Here is a 17,950-nt window from a genome sequence, read left to right on the forward strand (position 1 = left end):
GTGGAGGGAGTCAGGCCTTAAATTTGTGATCCCCCTGCCTCAGCCTCCCGAATAGCTGGGATTACAAGCAGGAGTCTGACTCAATACGTCAGATAAGATCTGTGTTGTAATTTTTGTGTCCCCGGAGCTGAGGGAAAGGGGGATTTCAAGAAATGGTGCTTTTCTGGGAGGGGTCACAATAGGACCCGCATCCACCTTCTTACCAACAAAACTTCCAGGCTACCGTCAGTCCTCTTTGAAAACGACATGTTCTGAAGAGTAGTCAATTCTTATTAGAAAAAGACATTTTTCATTAGCAGGCGCTTCCCACTCCATGCAAAATGACGCCAAAACCCAAACCACAGACTTGGCTAATTCGAACGCAAGTAAATTTATTATTACTGGCCCAAATTACCCACTTTCTTTTGCTGCGCAGGCCAATATCCACAACCACACTGACGCCTCCTATAGGGCGAACGTCATCGCACCAGTAGCCGGTGGGAAGCCCAGCGATTCTCAGCCAGAACAGGGAGAATGAAATTTGTGCACTGCAGTAATCCAAACACCTCGAATAGATCTCCGCCTTTAAAAGCTGCATTCGGTAAGAAATGCTGTGAATTTTTCATATTACAAGCTGGTGAAACAAGTCTCCCGAGCCCTTCTTCAAATGCTACGACCACTTCCAATACCCACCCCACCCCCGCTCAGACCCACATCCGACCCGGCTCTGAGAGGTCACAGCCAAGAGTTCAGCCGCTTCCAGCGCGGGCCTTTAAAGCAGCGGCGCGGCAATGGGGCTGCCCCGGAGTTCAACTTCCGGCCACAGAGTGAGAGGATGTTTTCCTACTGGAGCTGAGGCCGCGGAGACGCGCCCTAGCCACGCCCCCGGCCACGCCCGCCACGCCCGGCTTTCGGGACTCAAACTGGCACCCGCACGCGGGAGGGACGGGGCTACGTGGGCGGCTGCTGCGGGTTCGCCTTCGCCCCGCATAGCTCAGTCGCGCGGGGCCACGCCCCGATCGGGCGGAGGGCGCGGTGGCGGCGGCGCGCGCGCTCCCGGTGCCCTCCCCGGTGACGTGCCTGGCCAGGGCCGCGCTAGGGCGCTGTAACTGCCAGTGCCGCTGTCATGGCGTCGGAGGCGCTGGCTGAGGAGTGCTGGCCGCGGTCTCTATAGAGCCAGGGGCGGGCGGCCGGCCGGGTATGGAGAGCGGCCCCGAGAGCCTGCTGCCGCTAGAACACGGGGTGGCGGCCGGGCCAGGGCCGGGAACAGGTACTCCCCCAGAAGGACTACAGGAGACCAGGCTTGCCGCTGGAGATGGTCCTGGAGTACGGGCGGCGGAGAACGGCAGCGGGAATGGGCAGGGGGCGGCGGCTGCCAGAAGCCCCCCAGACTCGGCTTCTCCCGCGGGCTCTCCTCAGACTCCTGGACTCTGCAGCTCCTTCCCGGGCTTGGACTTGAAGGAGAGCGTTTTGGAGCGTCCTGCTCCCGCGAAGGCGCCTCTGAGAGGGCAGCACAAGGTGACCGCCTCCCCCGAGACAGCCGAGGCCGTTGCGGGCCTTGGTTTGGGTCCGGCCGGAGACTCGGGGCCCAGCCTGGATCCTGCCGACACCTGCGGAGCAGAACTGGCGACCGCCGGCTCCGAGGAGCCCCGCAGCGCTGGCGGCCTCAGCAGCAGTTGCAGCGACCCGAGCCCTCCTGGGGAATCGCCAAGCCTGGACTCCCTAGAGTCGTTCTCTAACCTGCATTCTTTCCCCAGTAGCTCCGAATTCAATAGTGAGGAGGGATCAGAGAACAAGGTTCCCGAGGAGGAGGAGGGCGCGGCAGTATTGCCTCGGGCTGCCCCTCTGTGCAGAGAGGAGGAGGAGGACACCGCTCAGGTGTTGGCAGCCTCCAAGGAACGCTTCCCGGGACAGTCTGTGTATCACATCAAGTGGATCCAGTGGAAGGAAGAGAACACACCCATCATCACCCAGAATGAGAATGGACCCTGCCCATTGCTGGCCATCCTCAATGTTTTGCTTCTGGCCTGGAAGGTACATTCTGCAGCTTTCTACTTCCTACCGTTTCTGGGGAGGGGCAAAATGGGGTGAGGAAGCTATTGCTTGTCAGCTGATAGCTTCTTCCTTTCTTCATTCATCAGTCCCCTTTTCTTCTTGGATGAAATTCATTCCAGGAATCCTTTGTTGAAAGAATATTCATGTTCATATATATATGTATATGTATATGTATATATATATATATATATATATATATATATATATGTTTATCATGTATGTGAATAGCATATACATGTCATATGTGTTGATCATACATATACATCGTGTGTGTGTTACATACACACACATCTATCTCAGGAAGAATTGCACTTAACTTCAAATCTGTTTAGTAGTGTTTAAATAAGAGTTCAACATTCAGTTTAATGTTGTGGTTGATATACTGTACTTACAAACAAGTAGGGCTTAAACCGCCCTAAACCTAAAGTTATTTTTAACCGATGTTTTCCTGTAGTATTGCTTTGTATTGGCTTTATAACATAGGCAAAAAAAAAAAAAAAAAAAGTGAAGAGTTGGAGAAGGTGATCTTCAGAATTTACCATCAATCCATGATATCATGGAATATGTTTTGATGGTTAAGTTTAGTCTATTTTCCAAATAATTCTTGCCCCATTTGGATACTTAAGGGAATGGTTATAAGGAAGATATGACCCTTTAGAGAAATTCTTCCTAAGTAAAAGAGGTTGGGACCTCCAACCTTGGCTAAAGGTCTCAACATTGATCTGAGACCTAATTACCATAATTTCTAGTTTTTCAAAGACTGATTTTATTTTATGCATGATTTTTACTTCCCTCCTTTCTTTGGCTGTACTTAAAAGGTTTGGCATTATTGCCTGTAATCATACATCAGAACGTATTGAAGGAGCTAAAACTATTAACAACTAAAATAAAATATATATCTAAGATAATGGAGCAAAAAAGAGAAGGGTAAGTATGTTGAAGACTCAGAATGAGTAACCTGTAACCTGTGTCTTGTGTAAGTTAGCAGTTTCAAGGTGCTGAGGAATTGCATCTCATACCACTTATTTTATTTTCAAAATGTTAATTATATTTATAGATAAAATATTCTCTAGGAAAACAATAGCTTGGATTATTCTGATCAGTTAGGAAGAAAATCAAGTAAAGCAGGTAATATTTATATATGTTGTATCTTCCTATTGCTAGCAAGGCTGATACAAAGGATGTAAGATTAGAATCCTTTCCATTATCTGGTTTTTAATGGCACTTGGATATTTTGAGTGAAGACAGGTGCCTGCTTTTTTTGGGGGGGAACTGGGTATTGAGCCCTGGGGCACTCTTTCACAGAGCTATGTTCCCAGCTTTTTTAATTTTAATTTTGAGACAGGATCTCACTGAGTTGCTGAAGCTGATCTCAAACTTTTGATCCACCTGCTTCAGCCTCCCAAGTCATTGGGATCCTGGTGTCTAGCCAGTGCCTGCTCTAGAAGAGCTATCAAGATATTTGGGATTGCTGTGTTTATTTATGTAATATTATTAAATAATACTAAATATTAAGTTATATGGAACAAATGGGAATGTACTAGGTATTCAAAAATGAGAAATTTTCCTTTGGTTTGGCACAGTCCCAGAAAGCTTCATGGGATTAATAGGTCTTGTACCAAGCTTTTAAGGAAAAAAGGATTTAGGATAACAGGGAAATGTATTTCCTAAAGGGGAGAATAATATAAACAAAAGGAATGCAAATAGAATGGATAGTGTGTCTGTGTTTGTGTGTGTTTATTAGAAATGGTGATGTTCATATTGCTAAGTTTATACTGAAGAATAATAAAAATGAAAAGGTGTATAAGACCTACTTGATGGAGGCTTTTGACCAGGGAATTAAAACTTGATTCTGTGAGCCATTCTCTTTTGTAAGAAGGAATAATTATTTAGTTTCCTTTAAGATTTTCTCTCTTCTTAGTTTCCATATAGTACTGCAGAACTTCAGAGGAAGAAGCAAATACTGTGTGGCCTGGAGTACTTGGGGATAGATGAGCTTTGAAATGACTGAAAGACTGATTTGAGTATATGATCACATCTTTGGGTTTCCACTATATGTAAGGTACTATAGAAATGCAGAGAAGAGTATAAAACAAATTTTGTCTTTGTTCAAAAGAGGAGGCAGATATATAAACAGTAATTGCAGAGCAATGTGAGAAACTCTAGTGTATTATGAAAATACAGAGAAAAGGTAATTGGGGATTCATGGGAAACCTTCATAGAAGAGAACCTTATGAACCATGTCTGTAGGATGAGTAAGAGAAAGCCTTCTAGGCAAAGCATACATTCAAAGACTCTAAAGCTTTTAGAAAAAGGTTTGTTCTCTTTGGGACCTCCAACCTTGGCTAAAGTGCAGTGTGCAGAGAAGGAAGGAAAGAGGAACAGCAGGACAGAAAATTGATAGGTCTTGTTAGGCTGTGGATCAGCAGGCATGCAAATGAATTTGAAGAGTATTTTGTAAAAAGCCAGTCTTTTTTCCTGCATTTAGTCTATGTGCACAAAAGTCTGTCATCAGTAGTCATTAACTGATAGGGAGATGGATAAGAGAAGCAAAGTAAAGCAGTATCTCAAAGTAAACCAGGAATTCTAGAGGTTGAAACTATCTTCATAATAATGATGTTATTTGCCTTTTTGAAGTTTTGGCTGCATGATTGGTGATAAGTTGCCAATTGCTCTGACAGTTAATGGAATGTTATCTACATATTCTTTTTTTTTTTTTAAAAGAGAGAGAGAATTTTTTTAATATTTATTTTTAGTTTTCGGCGGACACAACATCTTTATTTTACTTTGTGGTACTGAGGATAGAACCTAGTGCCCTGTGCTTGCCAGGCGAGCGTGCTACCGCTTGAGCCATATCCCCAATCCCCATCTATATATTCTTGTGTTTTAAATTTTTCTAAGTTTTGCCAGGCAAAACTATATATTCTCAGCAACTCCAGAGGCAGAGGCAGGAGGAACACAAGTTGGAGGCTAGCATTGTCAGTTTAGTGAGATTTGCTTATCCACTGAGCCTCATCCCCACCCCTTTTTATAAGTTTTATTTATAGAGTCATGGTCTCACTAAGTTGGCGAGGCTGGCTTTGAACTTCCAATCCTCCTATCTCAGACACCCGAGTAGCTGGGATTATAGGCATGTGCCACTGCACCTGGCTTTAGTGAGACCCTGTCTTAAAATAAAAATAAGGGCTAGGGATGTAACTCAGTGGTAAAGCAACCCCAAGTATAATCACCAATACTGAAAAATGTTTTTTTCCCCTCAATTTTAATTTCTAATATGGTAAATAGTAACAGATAAAATTCACATAGACAAAAACTCTTTGGGATCCTCAATAATTTTTAATGACTCTGAGGACACACACACACACACACACACACACTCACACACTCACTCACTTTTTTTGTAGTGTTGGGGAAGGAACCCAAGGCCTTATACACGCTAAGCATGTGCCACTGAACTACATCCCCAGCCCCACATTTTTATTGAATCCAGGGCCTTGTGCATGCTAAAGTAGGAGGCTCAACCACTAAGCTATGTTCTCAGCCCCAAGATTGTAGTGAATGTAATAGAAAAAATTAATAAGGATAGCTTTTTTGTTTTGTTTATTTTGGCTGTGCTGGGGGTCAAATCCAGGGCCTAGCACATGCTAGGCAAGTACTCTACCTCTGAGCTACATCCCTAGCTCTAAGCATAGCTTTTTTTTTTTTTTTGATACATAATTCTTTGCTTTGCCTTTTCTCTTTAATGAAGGAAGGTACTAGTGATGAATTTATCATTAACTAGATATAAGAAATGAAGGCTGCCATGGGATATGCCTGTAATTCCAGCTACTCAGGAAGCTGAAGCAGGAGGATCCCAAGTTCAAGGTCAGCCTGGCAACTTGGCAAGACTCTGTCTCGATAATAAAATTTTAAAGAAGGCCTGCGGCTGTAACTCAGTGCCAGAACACTTGCTTAGCATGTGCAAGGCCCTGAGTTCCCCAGTACCACCAAAAAAAAAAAAAAAAAAAAAAAAACAATGAAGGAGATGTCATTCTTTTTTTTTTTCAAATTTGGATAATACCTATTTGTTGGATCTTTCATAAGATAGGAAGGGTGTAAATGCAATAATTTTAGATGGAAAAGTTGATGGCAAAGTTTGCTGTGTCAAGTTAGAAATGTCTAATAGAGGGACATAAAAATATTATGCCTCCAGGAGCATGGACTGGGTCTCAGGAAAGAGGTAAAAATTATAATAGAGACTGAATTTGGGGATTATTGCATAGATCTGAGTATGTATCTATGAGAATAAATGAATTCTCCAAGGAAAGTGATAAGCTATAGTTCTCAATATTTTTCTGCCTCAACATGTAGCAATTAGAAACATCCTACCTACCTTGACTCTGTTTCCCCAGTTCCTCCTTTACCCCATTCTCCAACAGGTAAAGAGAAAACAGGATTAAAGATTAAAAAGATGTGTTAGAAGTAAGAGAATTGAAAAAAAATTACCACATGTACAATTTGAAATGTGGAATGAGAAGAAGAAATAGGACAGTGTCGTGAGAGTAGTCAGGGAGAGAAAATGTAATAGGAAAATGGTTTGTTACCATTGTCAAATGCAGCAAAATCAAGGAACAGATGGAGTAGGAAAGATTTTGCCAAAAAAGGACCGGTATGGGGACAAGGTCACAGGGAACAGGAAATACAGGTCTTCAGAATAGGTGGTACAGTCTCTAGAGAAAAGGAACACCAATTTCAGTTTCTGAAGGATTGGGACAAGGATGATACAGACTGATCATATTAATATAGTGAGATAGATGGAGTGTGGAACCTCACATTTTCCATTGTGGCAGAGTAACTATTGAACTCATCAGTAATTAAGGAGAGAAGGAGAGACATTATAAAGCATCGAAGGGATAGATTTTAAGTACTTTGCATTTTAGAGAAGTTTCTTTTCTTTCTTTCTTTTTTTTTTTTTTTTTGTATTACGGATTAAACCCAGGGGCACTTAACCACTGAGCTACATTAGCAGCCCTTTTTATTTTTATTTTGAGACAAGGTCTCACTAAGTTGCTTAGGGCCTCGCTAAATTGCTGAGTCTGGCTTTGGACTTGCAATATTCCTGCTTTAACCTCCTGAGTGGCTGGAATTTCAGGCAGGCACCACCACACCCCGTTTAGGTAGGCTTTAAAAGCTTTTGCTATGTCAGTTTTGCTTTTTTGTTGTTTGTTTTTGGTTTTTCTCTAGTAGTTCTCTTCTACCTGGAAATAGGACCAGGAAGAATGTCTGGTTAGTGTTTTCAGAGAATGAACTTTTCAAGGGTTGATTCACGGAAGGTAAATGAAATAAGAGTTTTAAGTGAAACAGTTGAGCCACTCGTTTGAGAGGATGAAATCATAAGATCAGTAGACTGAACACATATAGGAGGATTTGAGTGATTAAGAGGAAGTAAGTGCAGTGGTTCTGGATGAGAGATGACAGTTAATAAATTTGTTTTTGATGATAATGGCTTTATGTTATACATGTTGAAGCTGACTGATGAATGCTCGATAGTTGAGTATGTTACTACCTTTCTACCTTTGCATATGATTTAAACTTTAAAAGTTTTTGCCCTAATACTTTTATGTTTGCAAAGATATTTAATAATAGAGGGAGTCCCTATTTTCTCTTTCTTTCAGAAAGAATGTTATAGATTCTGAGGCCAACATACACAAAAACTTCAATAGAACTATACTGTATATTATGATAGAGGACATATCATAGTATAATAGCTAATTATTATGTAGATATTAGCATTTTAATAGAAGAATGAATTCAGTATTCTAATTTAAGATGCTGAAATACATAGCCTTTTCTCCCTAACCCTTTTGGGTAGGAAATTCTTTTCCTCATTTTCTCTTTCTTTGTTTAATATGAGTTCAAATCTATAAATGATCTTCAGTTAAATCAAGGGATAAATGCCAAAGTTCTGAAGCAAGAATTTTTTTATGTTAAGCTGATTTCTTCACACATCAAACCAACAAACTGTAAGATGAGGATTGATTCATTTGATTCTGTAAATTATTTTAAAAGCTTAAGGTTTAAAAAAAGAAAAAATATATATACCTTACACACAAAAAACAACAAGCTCATCATAAATTAAATCAAAATACACATTTAACTGAGAGAAATATTTGCCAGATTGAATGTTTAAAGATTAATTTCTTAGTTTATATAGAACCCTTATAAATTATAAAAAGAGCTGGGTGTGGTGGCTCATGCCTATAATCTCAGTGACTATAAAAGGTTGAGGTAGGAGGATTACAAGTTTGTGTTCACCCTGAACAACTGATCAACACCCTGTCTCAAAATAAAAAGTAAAAAGGACTGGGGAGGGGCTGGGGATGTGGCTCAAGCAGTAGCGCGCTCACCTGGCATGCGTGTGGCCTGGGTTCGATCCTCAGCACCACATACAAAGATGTTGTGTCCGCCGAAAACTAAAAAATAAATATTAAAAATTCCCTCTCTCTCTCTCTCTTTAAAAAAAAAAAGGACTGGGGATATGGCTCAGTGATTAAATGCCCCTCAGTTCAATCCCTGGTACCAAAGTAAATAAATAAATAAATACATATATAAGAAAGAAAAATATAAGCAGCACAATAGCAAAAAGACTAAAAGGCCATTAACAGAAAATCTGAAGTTCAAATGGACATTTTCTCTGTCTCATTGTCACCTACAAAATGAGGCTCCATGGATGTAAGTTTTTTGCCAGCAATGAGCTTTTGCCATAGTTCTCCCTCCCTCCCTCCCTCCCTCCCTCCCTCCCTTCCTTCCTTCCTGTGTGTGTGCAGCTACCTCTTCTTTCTTCTAATGCTTTGCTTTTTCCCTGACTTGTAGGAACATTGCAGTCATACAAATTTTCTCATGTTCTGTTTCCTAAAGTAAGCACAAAACTCTCTTGAGGTTTTCCAAGTGTATTTATTACTTATAAAAGCAAAAACAGATGGTGAACCAAAGGTTCTTTCTTAGTCTCTGCCTACTCTCTTTTAAATATAGATCTTGTGAGAAGAGATTAAAAACTTCACACAATGTGGGGTTTTGTTTACACAAATGATTTTAAGGAAAGTTTCTGAATCTTTCATTGCTAGTCTTTCTCAAGAATTAAAAGTAGTGTTGTATCTCTGGATTTGTGAGATAAAGTAGATGAGAGCTGATGATAGTATGATAGTAATAGTGCCAGTGGGTGATGTGTGCATTTTCTCCTCTGCCATTGATATTGGTATTCTTTCAGTGAAAATCCTTCCTTCTCCCCTTCCAACCTTGTCTGTTGAGGGTATAGATGGTACCAACAATCACAGGACTTTGAGTAATGTTAAGTATTCAGTTAGTTTTGTGCCCTCTTACTGTGTTATTATATATGCATTATATATATTTTCTCTTTTAATTTTTTCAAGTGCATCATGAAATATTTATGTAGCTATTGTTTTCTATTTTGCATATACAAAAAATTGAAGCTAAATAAAGTTTAAATAACTTGTCCAAGGTAAGATTATCACCCACTCCAGAACCAGAAATCTCAATGGATATATTTTAATGGGATGATAAAGTTCAAGATACCAGTAAGCCTTGTGGACAATAGGTCTGGGGCAGAGAAAGATGGGATAACCTGCGATAAAGAAGTAGAGATAGACTCTGTGATTTATTAGATCAAGTCCCAAAGATCTAATACTAGACTCATTCTGTTTTTTTGCCCCTTGTGCTTTATGTCTTTGGAAATATCTGACATTTCTTTTTTTCTATACTAGAACTTGAAACTAAAGCCATTTGCCTGCTAAGCATATACTCCACCACTGAGCTACATCCCCAGCCCTCTTTATTTTTATTTTGAGACAGGGTCTCACTAAATTGCTCTAGTTGGCCTTGAATTTGTGTTCCTCTTGCCTCAGACTCCTTAGTAGCTGAGATTACAGGTATGTGCCACCTTGCCTGACTAGTATATGACACTTCTAAGTTCAGATTTTTTGGGGGGTTCTATGGTGAGTAAACTTGCCTTTGCCATCATTCAATAATTTCTATCTCTACTGCTACTACCCTTGAAGCTTTCTTTATCTCTTACCTGGACTACTTCAGTTGTCTTCAGACTGGTCTGTTATCTTACCTTGTTCTTGTTCCTATGTATCTTTTAAGCAATTAATGTGAAAGTTTCACTGTCAGGTGTTTTTTTTTTTTTTGTGAAGATTTTTTAGCATGGCAAGCTTGCTGAACTTCTTATATATGTAGTGCTGAGGATTGAACCCAAGGCTTCATACATTGAAAATGCTTTATTTTGCTAAAAACTCTCATTGTGATTTTTTTATTGCTGTAAAACACTTTGAAGTGTCTGTAATTTAACCTGTAATTTTTGTTGGTTTTAAATAGGCATTTGTGTTACTTGGAAGAAGACATCTATATTATGATAAAAATTAATGATGAAAATGTTTCAAATTAGCCTGAGGTTGGGATTGTCTCATAAAAATTTTCTGATTTAAATACTGGTGGCAAGTAGAAAGCCCCCAAATAGATTTACTAAAACGTTGAAATTTTATTTATTTTTTAAATTTTAAAATTTTTATTTATGCTGGGTGCACTGGTGCACACCTGTAATCCCAGCGGCTCAGGAGGGCTGAGACAGGAGGATGGTGAGTTCAAAGCCAGCCTCAGCAAAAGCAAGGTGCTAAGCAACTCAGTGAGCCCTGTCTTTAAATAAAATACAAAATAGGCTCAGTGGTTGAGTGCCCCCGAATTCAATCCCTAGCACTTCCCCAAATTATTTATTCATTTTCGAGTCAAGGTGTTTCTATGTTGCCCAGGTTGACCTTGAACTACTGGTCTCAAGCAATCCTGCCTCAGCATTACAAGTATCTGAGACTACAGGTATTTACTACTGTACCTAGCTAACAGTCTGAATTTTTAATATTTTTAAGTATAGTAATAAGTGAATAGTACATATAATAAATTAAATTATTATTAAAAATGATGTATAGTAGCTTACAATACATACATTTTATTTGCTGGAGCCAGAATTTAAGGCATGTTGAGAGGATCCATAAGTTTTTGAGTCTTATTTTGAAGAGAGAAGCCTACCTTTCTTTTCTTTTTCCCCACACTCATAATATTTCTAATATTTTCAGAAGAACAATGTCTTTACAATTTTAAGTCAAAAAAATCATGAATATTGTAGATTCATGCTGAATACATTGATATGTGGGTATATGTTGCATATTCAAAATTAGTGAAATTTGAACAAGAAGAAATTATATTATTAGTGATTCATTTTACTATAAGTACCTTATTCCTAACTGTGGTGGATTGGATCCAGAACTCCCCAAAGATGCTCAAGTCTTATATAAAATGACATTGTATTTGTATACAACCTATCTGTGCATCTTCCTGCATGCTTTAAATTACCTCTAGATTACTTATATTACCTAATAAAATGTAAATGCTATGTAAATGTTGTCACACTATATTGTTTTGGGAATAATGACAGTTTTAAAAGTCTGTACATGTTTAGTACAGATGACCTCCCCTTGAATATTTTCTATCTGGTTGATTGAATCTGCAGATATGGAACCTGTGTCTATGGAGGGCCAACTGTAATGCAAAAATAATCATACTATAGTATGGAAATCAAATAATTCATGAATGAATTAAAAATGTTATCTCAAGTTCCAGCTCAACTTCCTGTTTTTTTAAAATATATATTTGTAATTGACATATAGTAGTTGTACATATTTATTGACTGCAGTCTAACATTTCAATACACATATACAAATGGATGATCAGATCAGGGTGTCACCTTGGACATTTATAATTTCTTTGGAGAATATTTAAAACCTTCTCTACTAGCTATCTGATATATTTAATTACTTGGCAGACATAGTTTTCCTACTGTGCTATATAATATTAGAAGTTGTTCCTCCCACCCAACCATATCTCTGTACCCTAAATTTTTTAATTAAAAATTATATATATATATCTTATGGGATATAATGACATGTTTCAATTCAAGTTTGTCATTCAGACACAATTCCAAAGTAGACACTATTTTTTTCGACAAACAAACTTATCTTCACTTGTCAAATTCCTTTTGTTGTTGTTACTAGGGATTGAAACCGGGGCACTTTATCACTGAGCTACATCTGCAGTCCTTTTTATATTTTGAGACAGGGTCTCACTAAATTATTGAGGCTGGCCCCAATCCTTTGACCTCAGCCTCCTGAATAGCTGGGAGCCATTGTACCCAGATCAAATTTTCTATTTTTGATGATTAAATGTGTCACCAGCTGGCTGGGCTGGCAACAAAAAAACCACACAAACACAGAAATACCTTTTTCAGGGGTCAGGGATGGCTTGGAAACCTCAGGTGTCAGCTGCCATGCTGGAAGGCAAGGGGAGCAATGGGGACAAGAGGCAAGAAAGAGAGCATGCCTGAAATCCTCTATTTATTGGGAAAAGCCATTCATAGAATATTCCACCCAAATAAAGCAAGGGATTGGATTTCGAAGGGTGGAGTCTTGCTTGGTGATATCTTGTGGTCAGTAGGTTGATTGACATCTTGGAAAGCCACACCCATCTCAGGTGCTGTGTGGGACCACAGGCAGAGCAAGAGGAAAGGCACACATGTGTCCCATGTAACACCAGTCCAATCCCCTCATAAGCTCAAATGAGCATAGCTCATACACACAGCCCATGGATGGCTTGTGACATACATAAATGGATCCCAGTTTTTAGTCTCATGAGTTGATTATTCCTTTTCCATCATCCTCCGTTTTTGTGTTGTTTTTTTTTTTCCCCCCTGATACAGGAGGTTGAACCCAGGGGTGCTACCACCGAGATATATCACCAGCCCTTTTTATTTATTTATTTATTTTAAAAATATTTTTTAGTTGTAGTTGGACACAATACCTTTATATTATTTATTTATTTTTATGTGGTGCTGAGGATCAAACCCAGGGCCTCACACTTGGTAAGTAAGTACTCTGCTGCTGAGCCACAACCCCAGTCCCCCTTTTTATTTTTTATAAAAAAGTTTACATTCTATTGGTCACAAACTTCATCAATTTTTTTTTTTAGTCGTAGATAGACACAATATCTTTTTAATTTATTTTTATGTGTTGCTGAGGATTGAACCCAGTGCGTCACACTTGCAAAGCAAGCGCTCTACTACTGAGCTACAACCCCAGCCCAACTTTGTCAATTTTTGATGTAAAATATGTCTCAAGCCAGCATGGTGACACACACTTATACTCCCAGTGACTGTAAGAGGTTGAGGTAGGAGGAGAGCAAGTTTGAGGCCACCCTAAAAAATTGATCGAGACCCTGTCTCAAATAAAATATACTGTTTGTTTGTTTGTTTTGGTACTAGGGATTGAATCCAGGAGACCTTAACCATTGAACCATATTCCTAGCTCTTTTTATTTTGAAATAGGGTCTAAGTTTCTTAGGATCTTGCTTAGTTGCTATTTGAATTGCTATACTTTGAATTGCTATTCTTCTGCCTTGGCCTCCCCAATTGCTGGGATTATAGTTGTATACCACCATGCTTGGCTGTCAGTACATTTTTTTTTTTTTAATGGACAGGTTATGTAGCTCAGTGGCAAAGTGCTTGTCTTGCATATGTGATACTCTTGGTTTAATCCCCAGTGCAAACAAATAAAACATTTCAGTGGGTTTTTTTTGTTGTTGTTGTTTTGTTGTTGTTTTTGTTTTGTGTGTGGTGCTGGGGAGTGAAGCAAGCACTGTACCACTGAGCTGCACCCCCAACCTTCCTGATATTTTACCTAAAATTTCATTGAATGTTTTTCTGTTTTATTAATTGATATTCTAATTAAATATTTAATAATAATCTATTGCTGGTCACTTTTGCTATTTGGAAATTTCAAGACTAAATTCTTGCCATAAGTTATTTAAACTCCTTATTTCTTAGTTATTGCTGACTCCCATGCATTTGCCTCCCCACTCAGAATATGAAAATTGTAGGTATCAAAATCTTGGCATATAATTTTTGGACATTATAAGATTCTGATCAAGATTTAATTAACAACAGAAGATTTTGTTGTTTTTATTTATTTATTTAATTTTATGTGGTGCTGAGGATTGAACCCAGGGCCTTAGGTATTGATAGGTGAGTTCTATGACACGGAGCTACAGCACCAATCCCTCTTGTCTATTTTTTTGGCTTCATTTGAGTCTATCCTCAAATATACTTCACTCTTTAAGAATTACAGAATAATTGGGCTCATCAGTAAGGTTTTACCTTAGTGGAACATTTGGAGTTGCAGTAGCTGTTTTCTTCTAATGGTTGATAAATTTTTATTCTGATATTAACAATTTCTCAGGAAATCTAGTTAATATAATGAAATCTTATTCATAGGACAGGACATTATCTATTTTCATATTACATTTAAACCTCACTTTATTTTGGCTTTATTAATTTGGAACTATGTGTTAATATGTGCTGAGAGGATTTGTTCATATTTTAGGAAGAATATTTAAACTATGAGAGTGGCTTCCAGATACCCTTGTATAAGAGTACTTATTTACTTATAAAAAATATGTTGTAGGTTACTATTAAAAGAGATCATACATCATTTATTTCACTGCAAAACTTAAAGTTTAGAAATTTAGAAAGATTGCCACAACTGCTAATTCTGTATTTTTAGCCAGCTATTTTATGACCTGTTTTTTTCTTGAATAAATTCTAGAGACAAGTATATTTTAGGTCATTGACAAAACCTTCTGCACTTGTTTTTGAGGTAGTGATGGAGGAAAGCAAAAAAGCAAGCTTTTAGGAAGATCTTCATTTTGTGGTTAAAAATAATATTTGGGATTTGTTTGAGGTACACATTTTTTTACTTTTATACTCTTCCATAGTTTTAATGAACATACAGTATTTTATTAGCTATGATTCAGGAAATAGATCTATCACTGAGTATGCTCATAAAGAAGTGAGTTAAAATATTTATTCATTTGGCTAGGCATGTTGGTGCACAACTATAATCCCAGCTATTTGGGAGCCTGAGGCAGGAGAATTGCAAGTTCAAGACTATCCTGAAAAATTTAGTGAGACTCAAAATTAGAAAAAAAATAGTGGAGGAGGGGAGCTGGGGTATAACTCAGTGGTAGAGTGCTTATCTAGCATGAGTTCAATCCCCAGTCCACAATAAAATAAAATAAAATATTTTAAAATTGTGTATTTGTTGGTCTCACTTCTAAAATCAGTATACAGGTTGTTGTTTACCATTTCTTGTGTTTGAAGCAAGATAGGGTAGCAGTTGCTATTTGGAAATTTCAAGACTAAATTCTCAAAACATCTGTTTGCAGATAACTAGGATTATAGAATATATTTCTAATATCCTTACCTTAATCACCCCACCTCCTGATGCTGGGGTTGAACTCAGAAGCCTCACACTTGCTAAGCATAGTCTCTACCTTTGAGCTAGATTCCCAGTCCCCTTGGTTTTGTATTTTGATAGCTTTATAGTAGGATGACTACATTACCCAAAGAGAATAGATAGGCCTTAATTTATTTAAGAAGCATTGTTAGGTGTACATGGAATTTTTTGATTGGTCTGAAACAGAAAGTTCCACTTTAGGATATAAATTTAGTTAATTTAAATATCAGATTTTTATTTTTTCCCTTGCAGTACTGGGAATTGAACTTAGGCCTGTGCACAACCAAACAGGTACTCTACTACTTAGACATATCATCAGCCTTAAATATCAAATCTTAATTTTGAAACATCTTGATTAAGTATTATATTATGACAGTTAAAAATCTAAATATTTTGGGTCATGCAGTCTTAGAGAAAATAAATTCTGACATTGTAGTACAAAAGCAGTCAAAGAATACATAAATAAGAATGACTATGTTTCAGAAAAATCTTTGTTTAGAAAAACAATAGGCTACAATTTGCCAATGAATTTCAGTTTTAAAATATGCTGTGTATGGGAGGTCTCTATTTTCTGCTCAAAATCTGCTAAAAAAATCTTAATTAAAAAAAAATATGTCAGTAAAAATAATTTAGGGGGTTGCGGTTGTGGCTCAGTGGTAAAGTATTTGCCTAGCATGCATGAGGCTCTAGGTTTGATCCTCAGCACCACATAAAAAAATAAAAATAAAGATATTGTATTCACCTAAAATTAAAAAATGAATATTTTAAAAAATTTAGAATGAAATAATGATCAAAACCTTCATGAGGAGCCAGGGTTGTAGGTCAGTGGTAGATTTCTTACCTAGCACATGGGGGGAAATGGGTTTGATTCTCAGCACCACATATAAATAAGTAAAATAAAGATCCATTGACAACTAAAAAATATTTTTTAAAACAGCCTTCATGATATCTCTTCATTTCACTAAGTGATAAATCCAGTAGATAACTAAATTATAAGTATCATCTGTCATATATGCTCTCAGAGGATCTCATGACAGGTTCCCCCCGCCCCCTTGGTATCAGAGATTGAACTCAGGGGCACTTAACCACTGAGCCACATCCCCACCCCTATTTTGTATTTTATTTAGAGACAGGGTCTCACTGAATTTAGCATTTCACCGTTGTTGAGGCTGGCTTTTAACTCACTGACCCCCTGCCTCAGCCTCCCAAGCCACTAGGAGTACAGGCGTGTGCCACCATATCTGGCCACCATTTGGTTTTATAGGGATCACTTATACAACTTATTTTACTCATTGATTAAAGCAAAAAAAAAATTGTGACATGTCATTAATACATTTGATAACATAAATCTAGAACACCTCAGAGAATTGTTGGAGAAATTGTTGATGTAACTGATTTCCTTGGTTAAGTAGAAAATTCCTGAGGAATTTTTGATTGCCTTGCTTTCATCTTCCTATCATTGATATAGTAATTATTTTGTTGGTGTTTCCCTCCTGTAGTATATATTTTCTCCTGTGAATATAACAGAATGTTTGTGTCAGTTAAAATATTTACAATCATTGAGTGTAATATCCATGTACTGCATCTAACAACTTATTTGAAAAATTATTTTAGACAGGTGCTATTGAATTAGCTTGACTGCATTTTCTGGGGTTCAGCTTAACCATTATAAATGTATATCCTTTTAATCTTTTATTGTGAAACAATACAGAAAAGCACATCAGATTCCATGAATTATTATAGTTATTAATTAATTGATTAATGAGTTATTATAAAGAAAACATCAGTGGAACTACCATAACAAGTTAAGAAACAACATGGCCAGCACCCCAGAAGTCTCTCTTCCTTTCTCCAACTATATAACTCCTTCTTTTCCCCCAGGAATAACTATAAATCCTGATTTTTATAGTATCCATTTTCTTACTTTTCTTTATAGTTTTACCACTTATGTGGCAAAACAATATAGTGTAATTTTGTCAGTTGTTGAACTTTACTTTTTTGAAGATTTTTTAAAAATATTTTTAGCTGTAGAAGGACACATACCTATATTTAATTAATTATTTATTTAAAAAGTTTTTTAGATGTTGATGAACCTTTATTTTATTCATTAATTTATATATGGTGCTGAGAATCAAACCCAGCTCCTCACACATGCTAGGCAAGTGCTCTAACTCTGAGCTACAACCCCAGCCAGTTTTTAAAATTTATTATATTACAGATAGATTCTTAAGTATATTACTAGTACTTTAATATTGTATTCATTTTAGCCATTAAAAAAATGTTCAAGGTAAGCCTAACAGGTTCTCACTATATTACTTAGGGTCTTGCTAAATTGCTGGGGCTGGCTTTGAGCTTCAGATCCTCTTGTCTCAGCCTCCCTAGTCACTGCATTTATCTTGAACTTCTTCAGTATTTCAGTAAAACAGTTCCACAGATGATCTCGTACCTTTTCTTGCCCTTTAGATGAATTTTTCATGCAGGACACTGTTGTAGGTACCTAATTAATAATAACTATGATGAATGGT

At 37.8% G+C, this 17,950-nt stretch overlaps 1 protein-coding gene across 2 annotated transcripts in view; it reads left to right on the forward strand.

The window, feature by feature from the left end:
* Nucleotides 1-1,068: 1,068 nt before the first annotated feature.
* Mindy2 (MINDY lysine 48 deubiquitinase 2) overlaps nucleotides 1,069-17,950 on the forward strand; it is an 85,818-nt gene continuing 68,936 nt past the window's right edge. The window contains exon 1 of one of the 2 annotated variants that reach the window (XM_027923013.2): nucleotides 1,069-2,013. In XM_027923013.2, coding sequence (XP_027778814.2) covers nucleotides 1,180-2,013 — 834 coding nt within the window. In that variant the 5' untranslated portion in view covers nucleotides 1,069-1,179. The remainder of the gene's footprint in view (nucleotides 2,014-17,950) is intronic. The other variant, XM_071608315.1, reaches the window with a different exon arrangement.

Source organism: Marmota flaviventris, chromosome 2 (assembly GCF_047511675.1).
Source record: "Marmota flaviventris isolate mMarFla1 chromosome 2, mMarFla1.hap1, whole genome shotgun sequence".
NCBI lineage: Eukaryota > Metazoa > Chordata > Mammalia > Rodentia > Sciuridae > Marmota > Marmota flaviventris.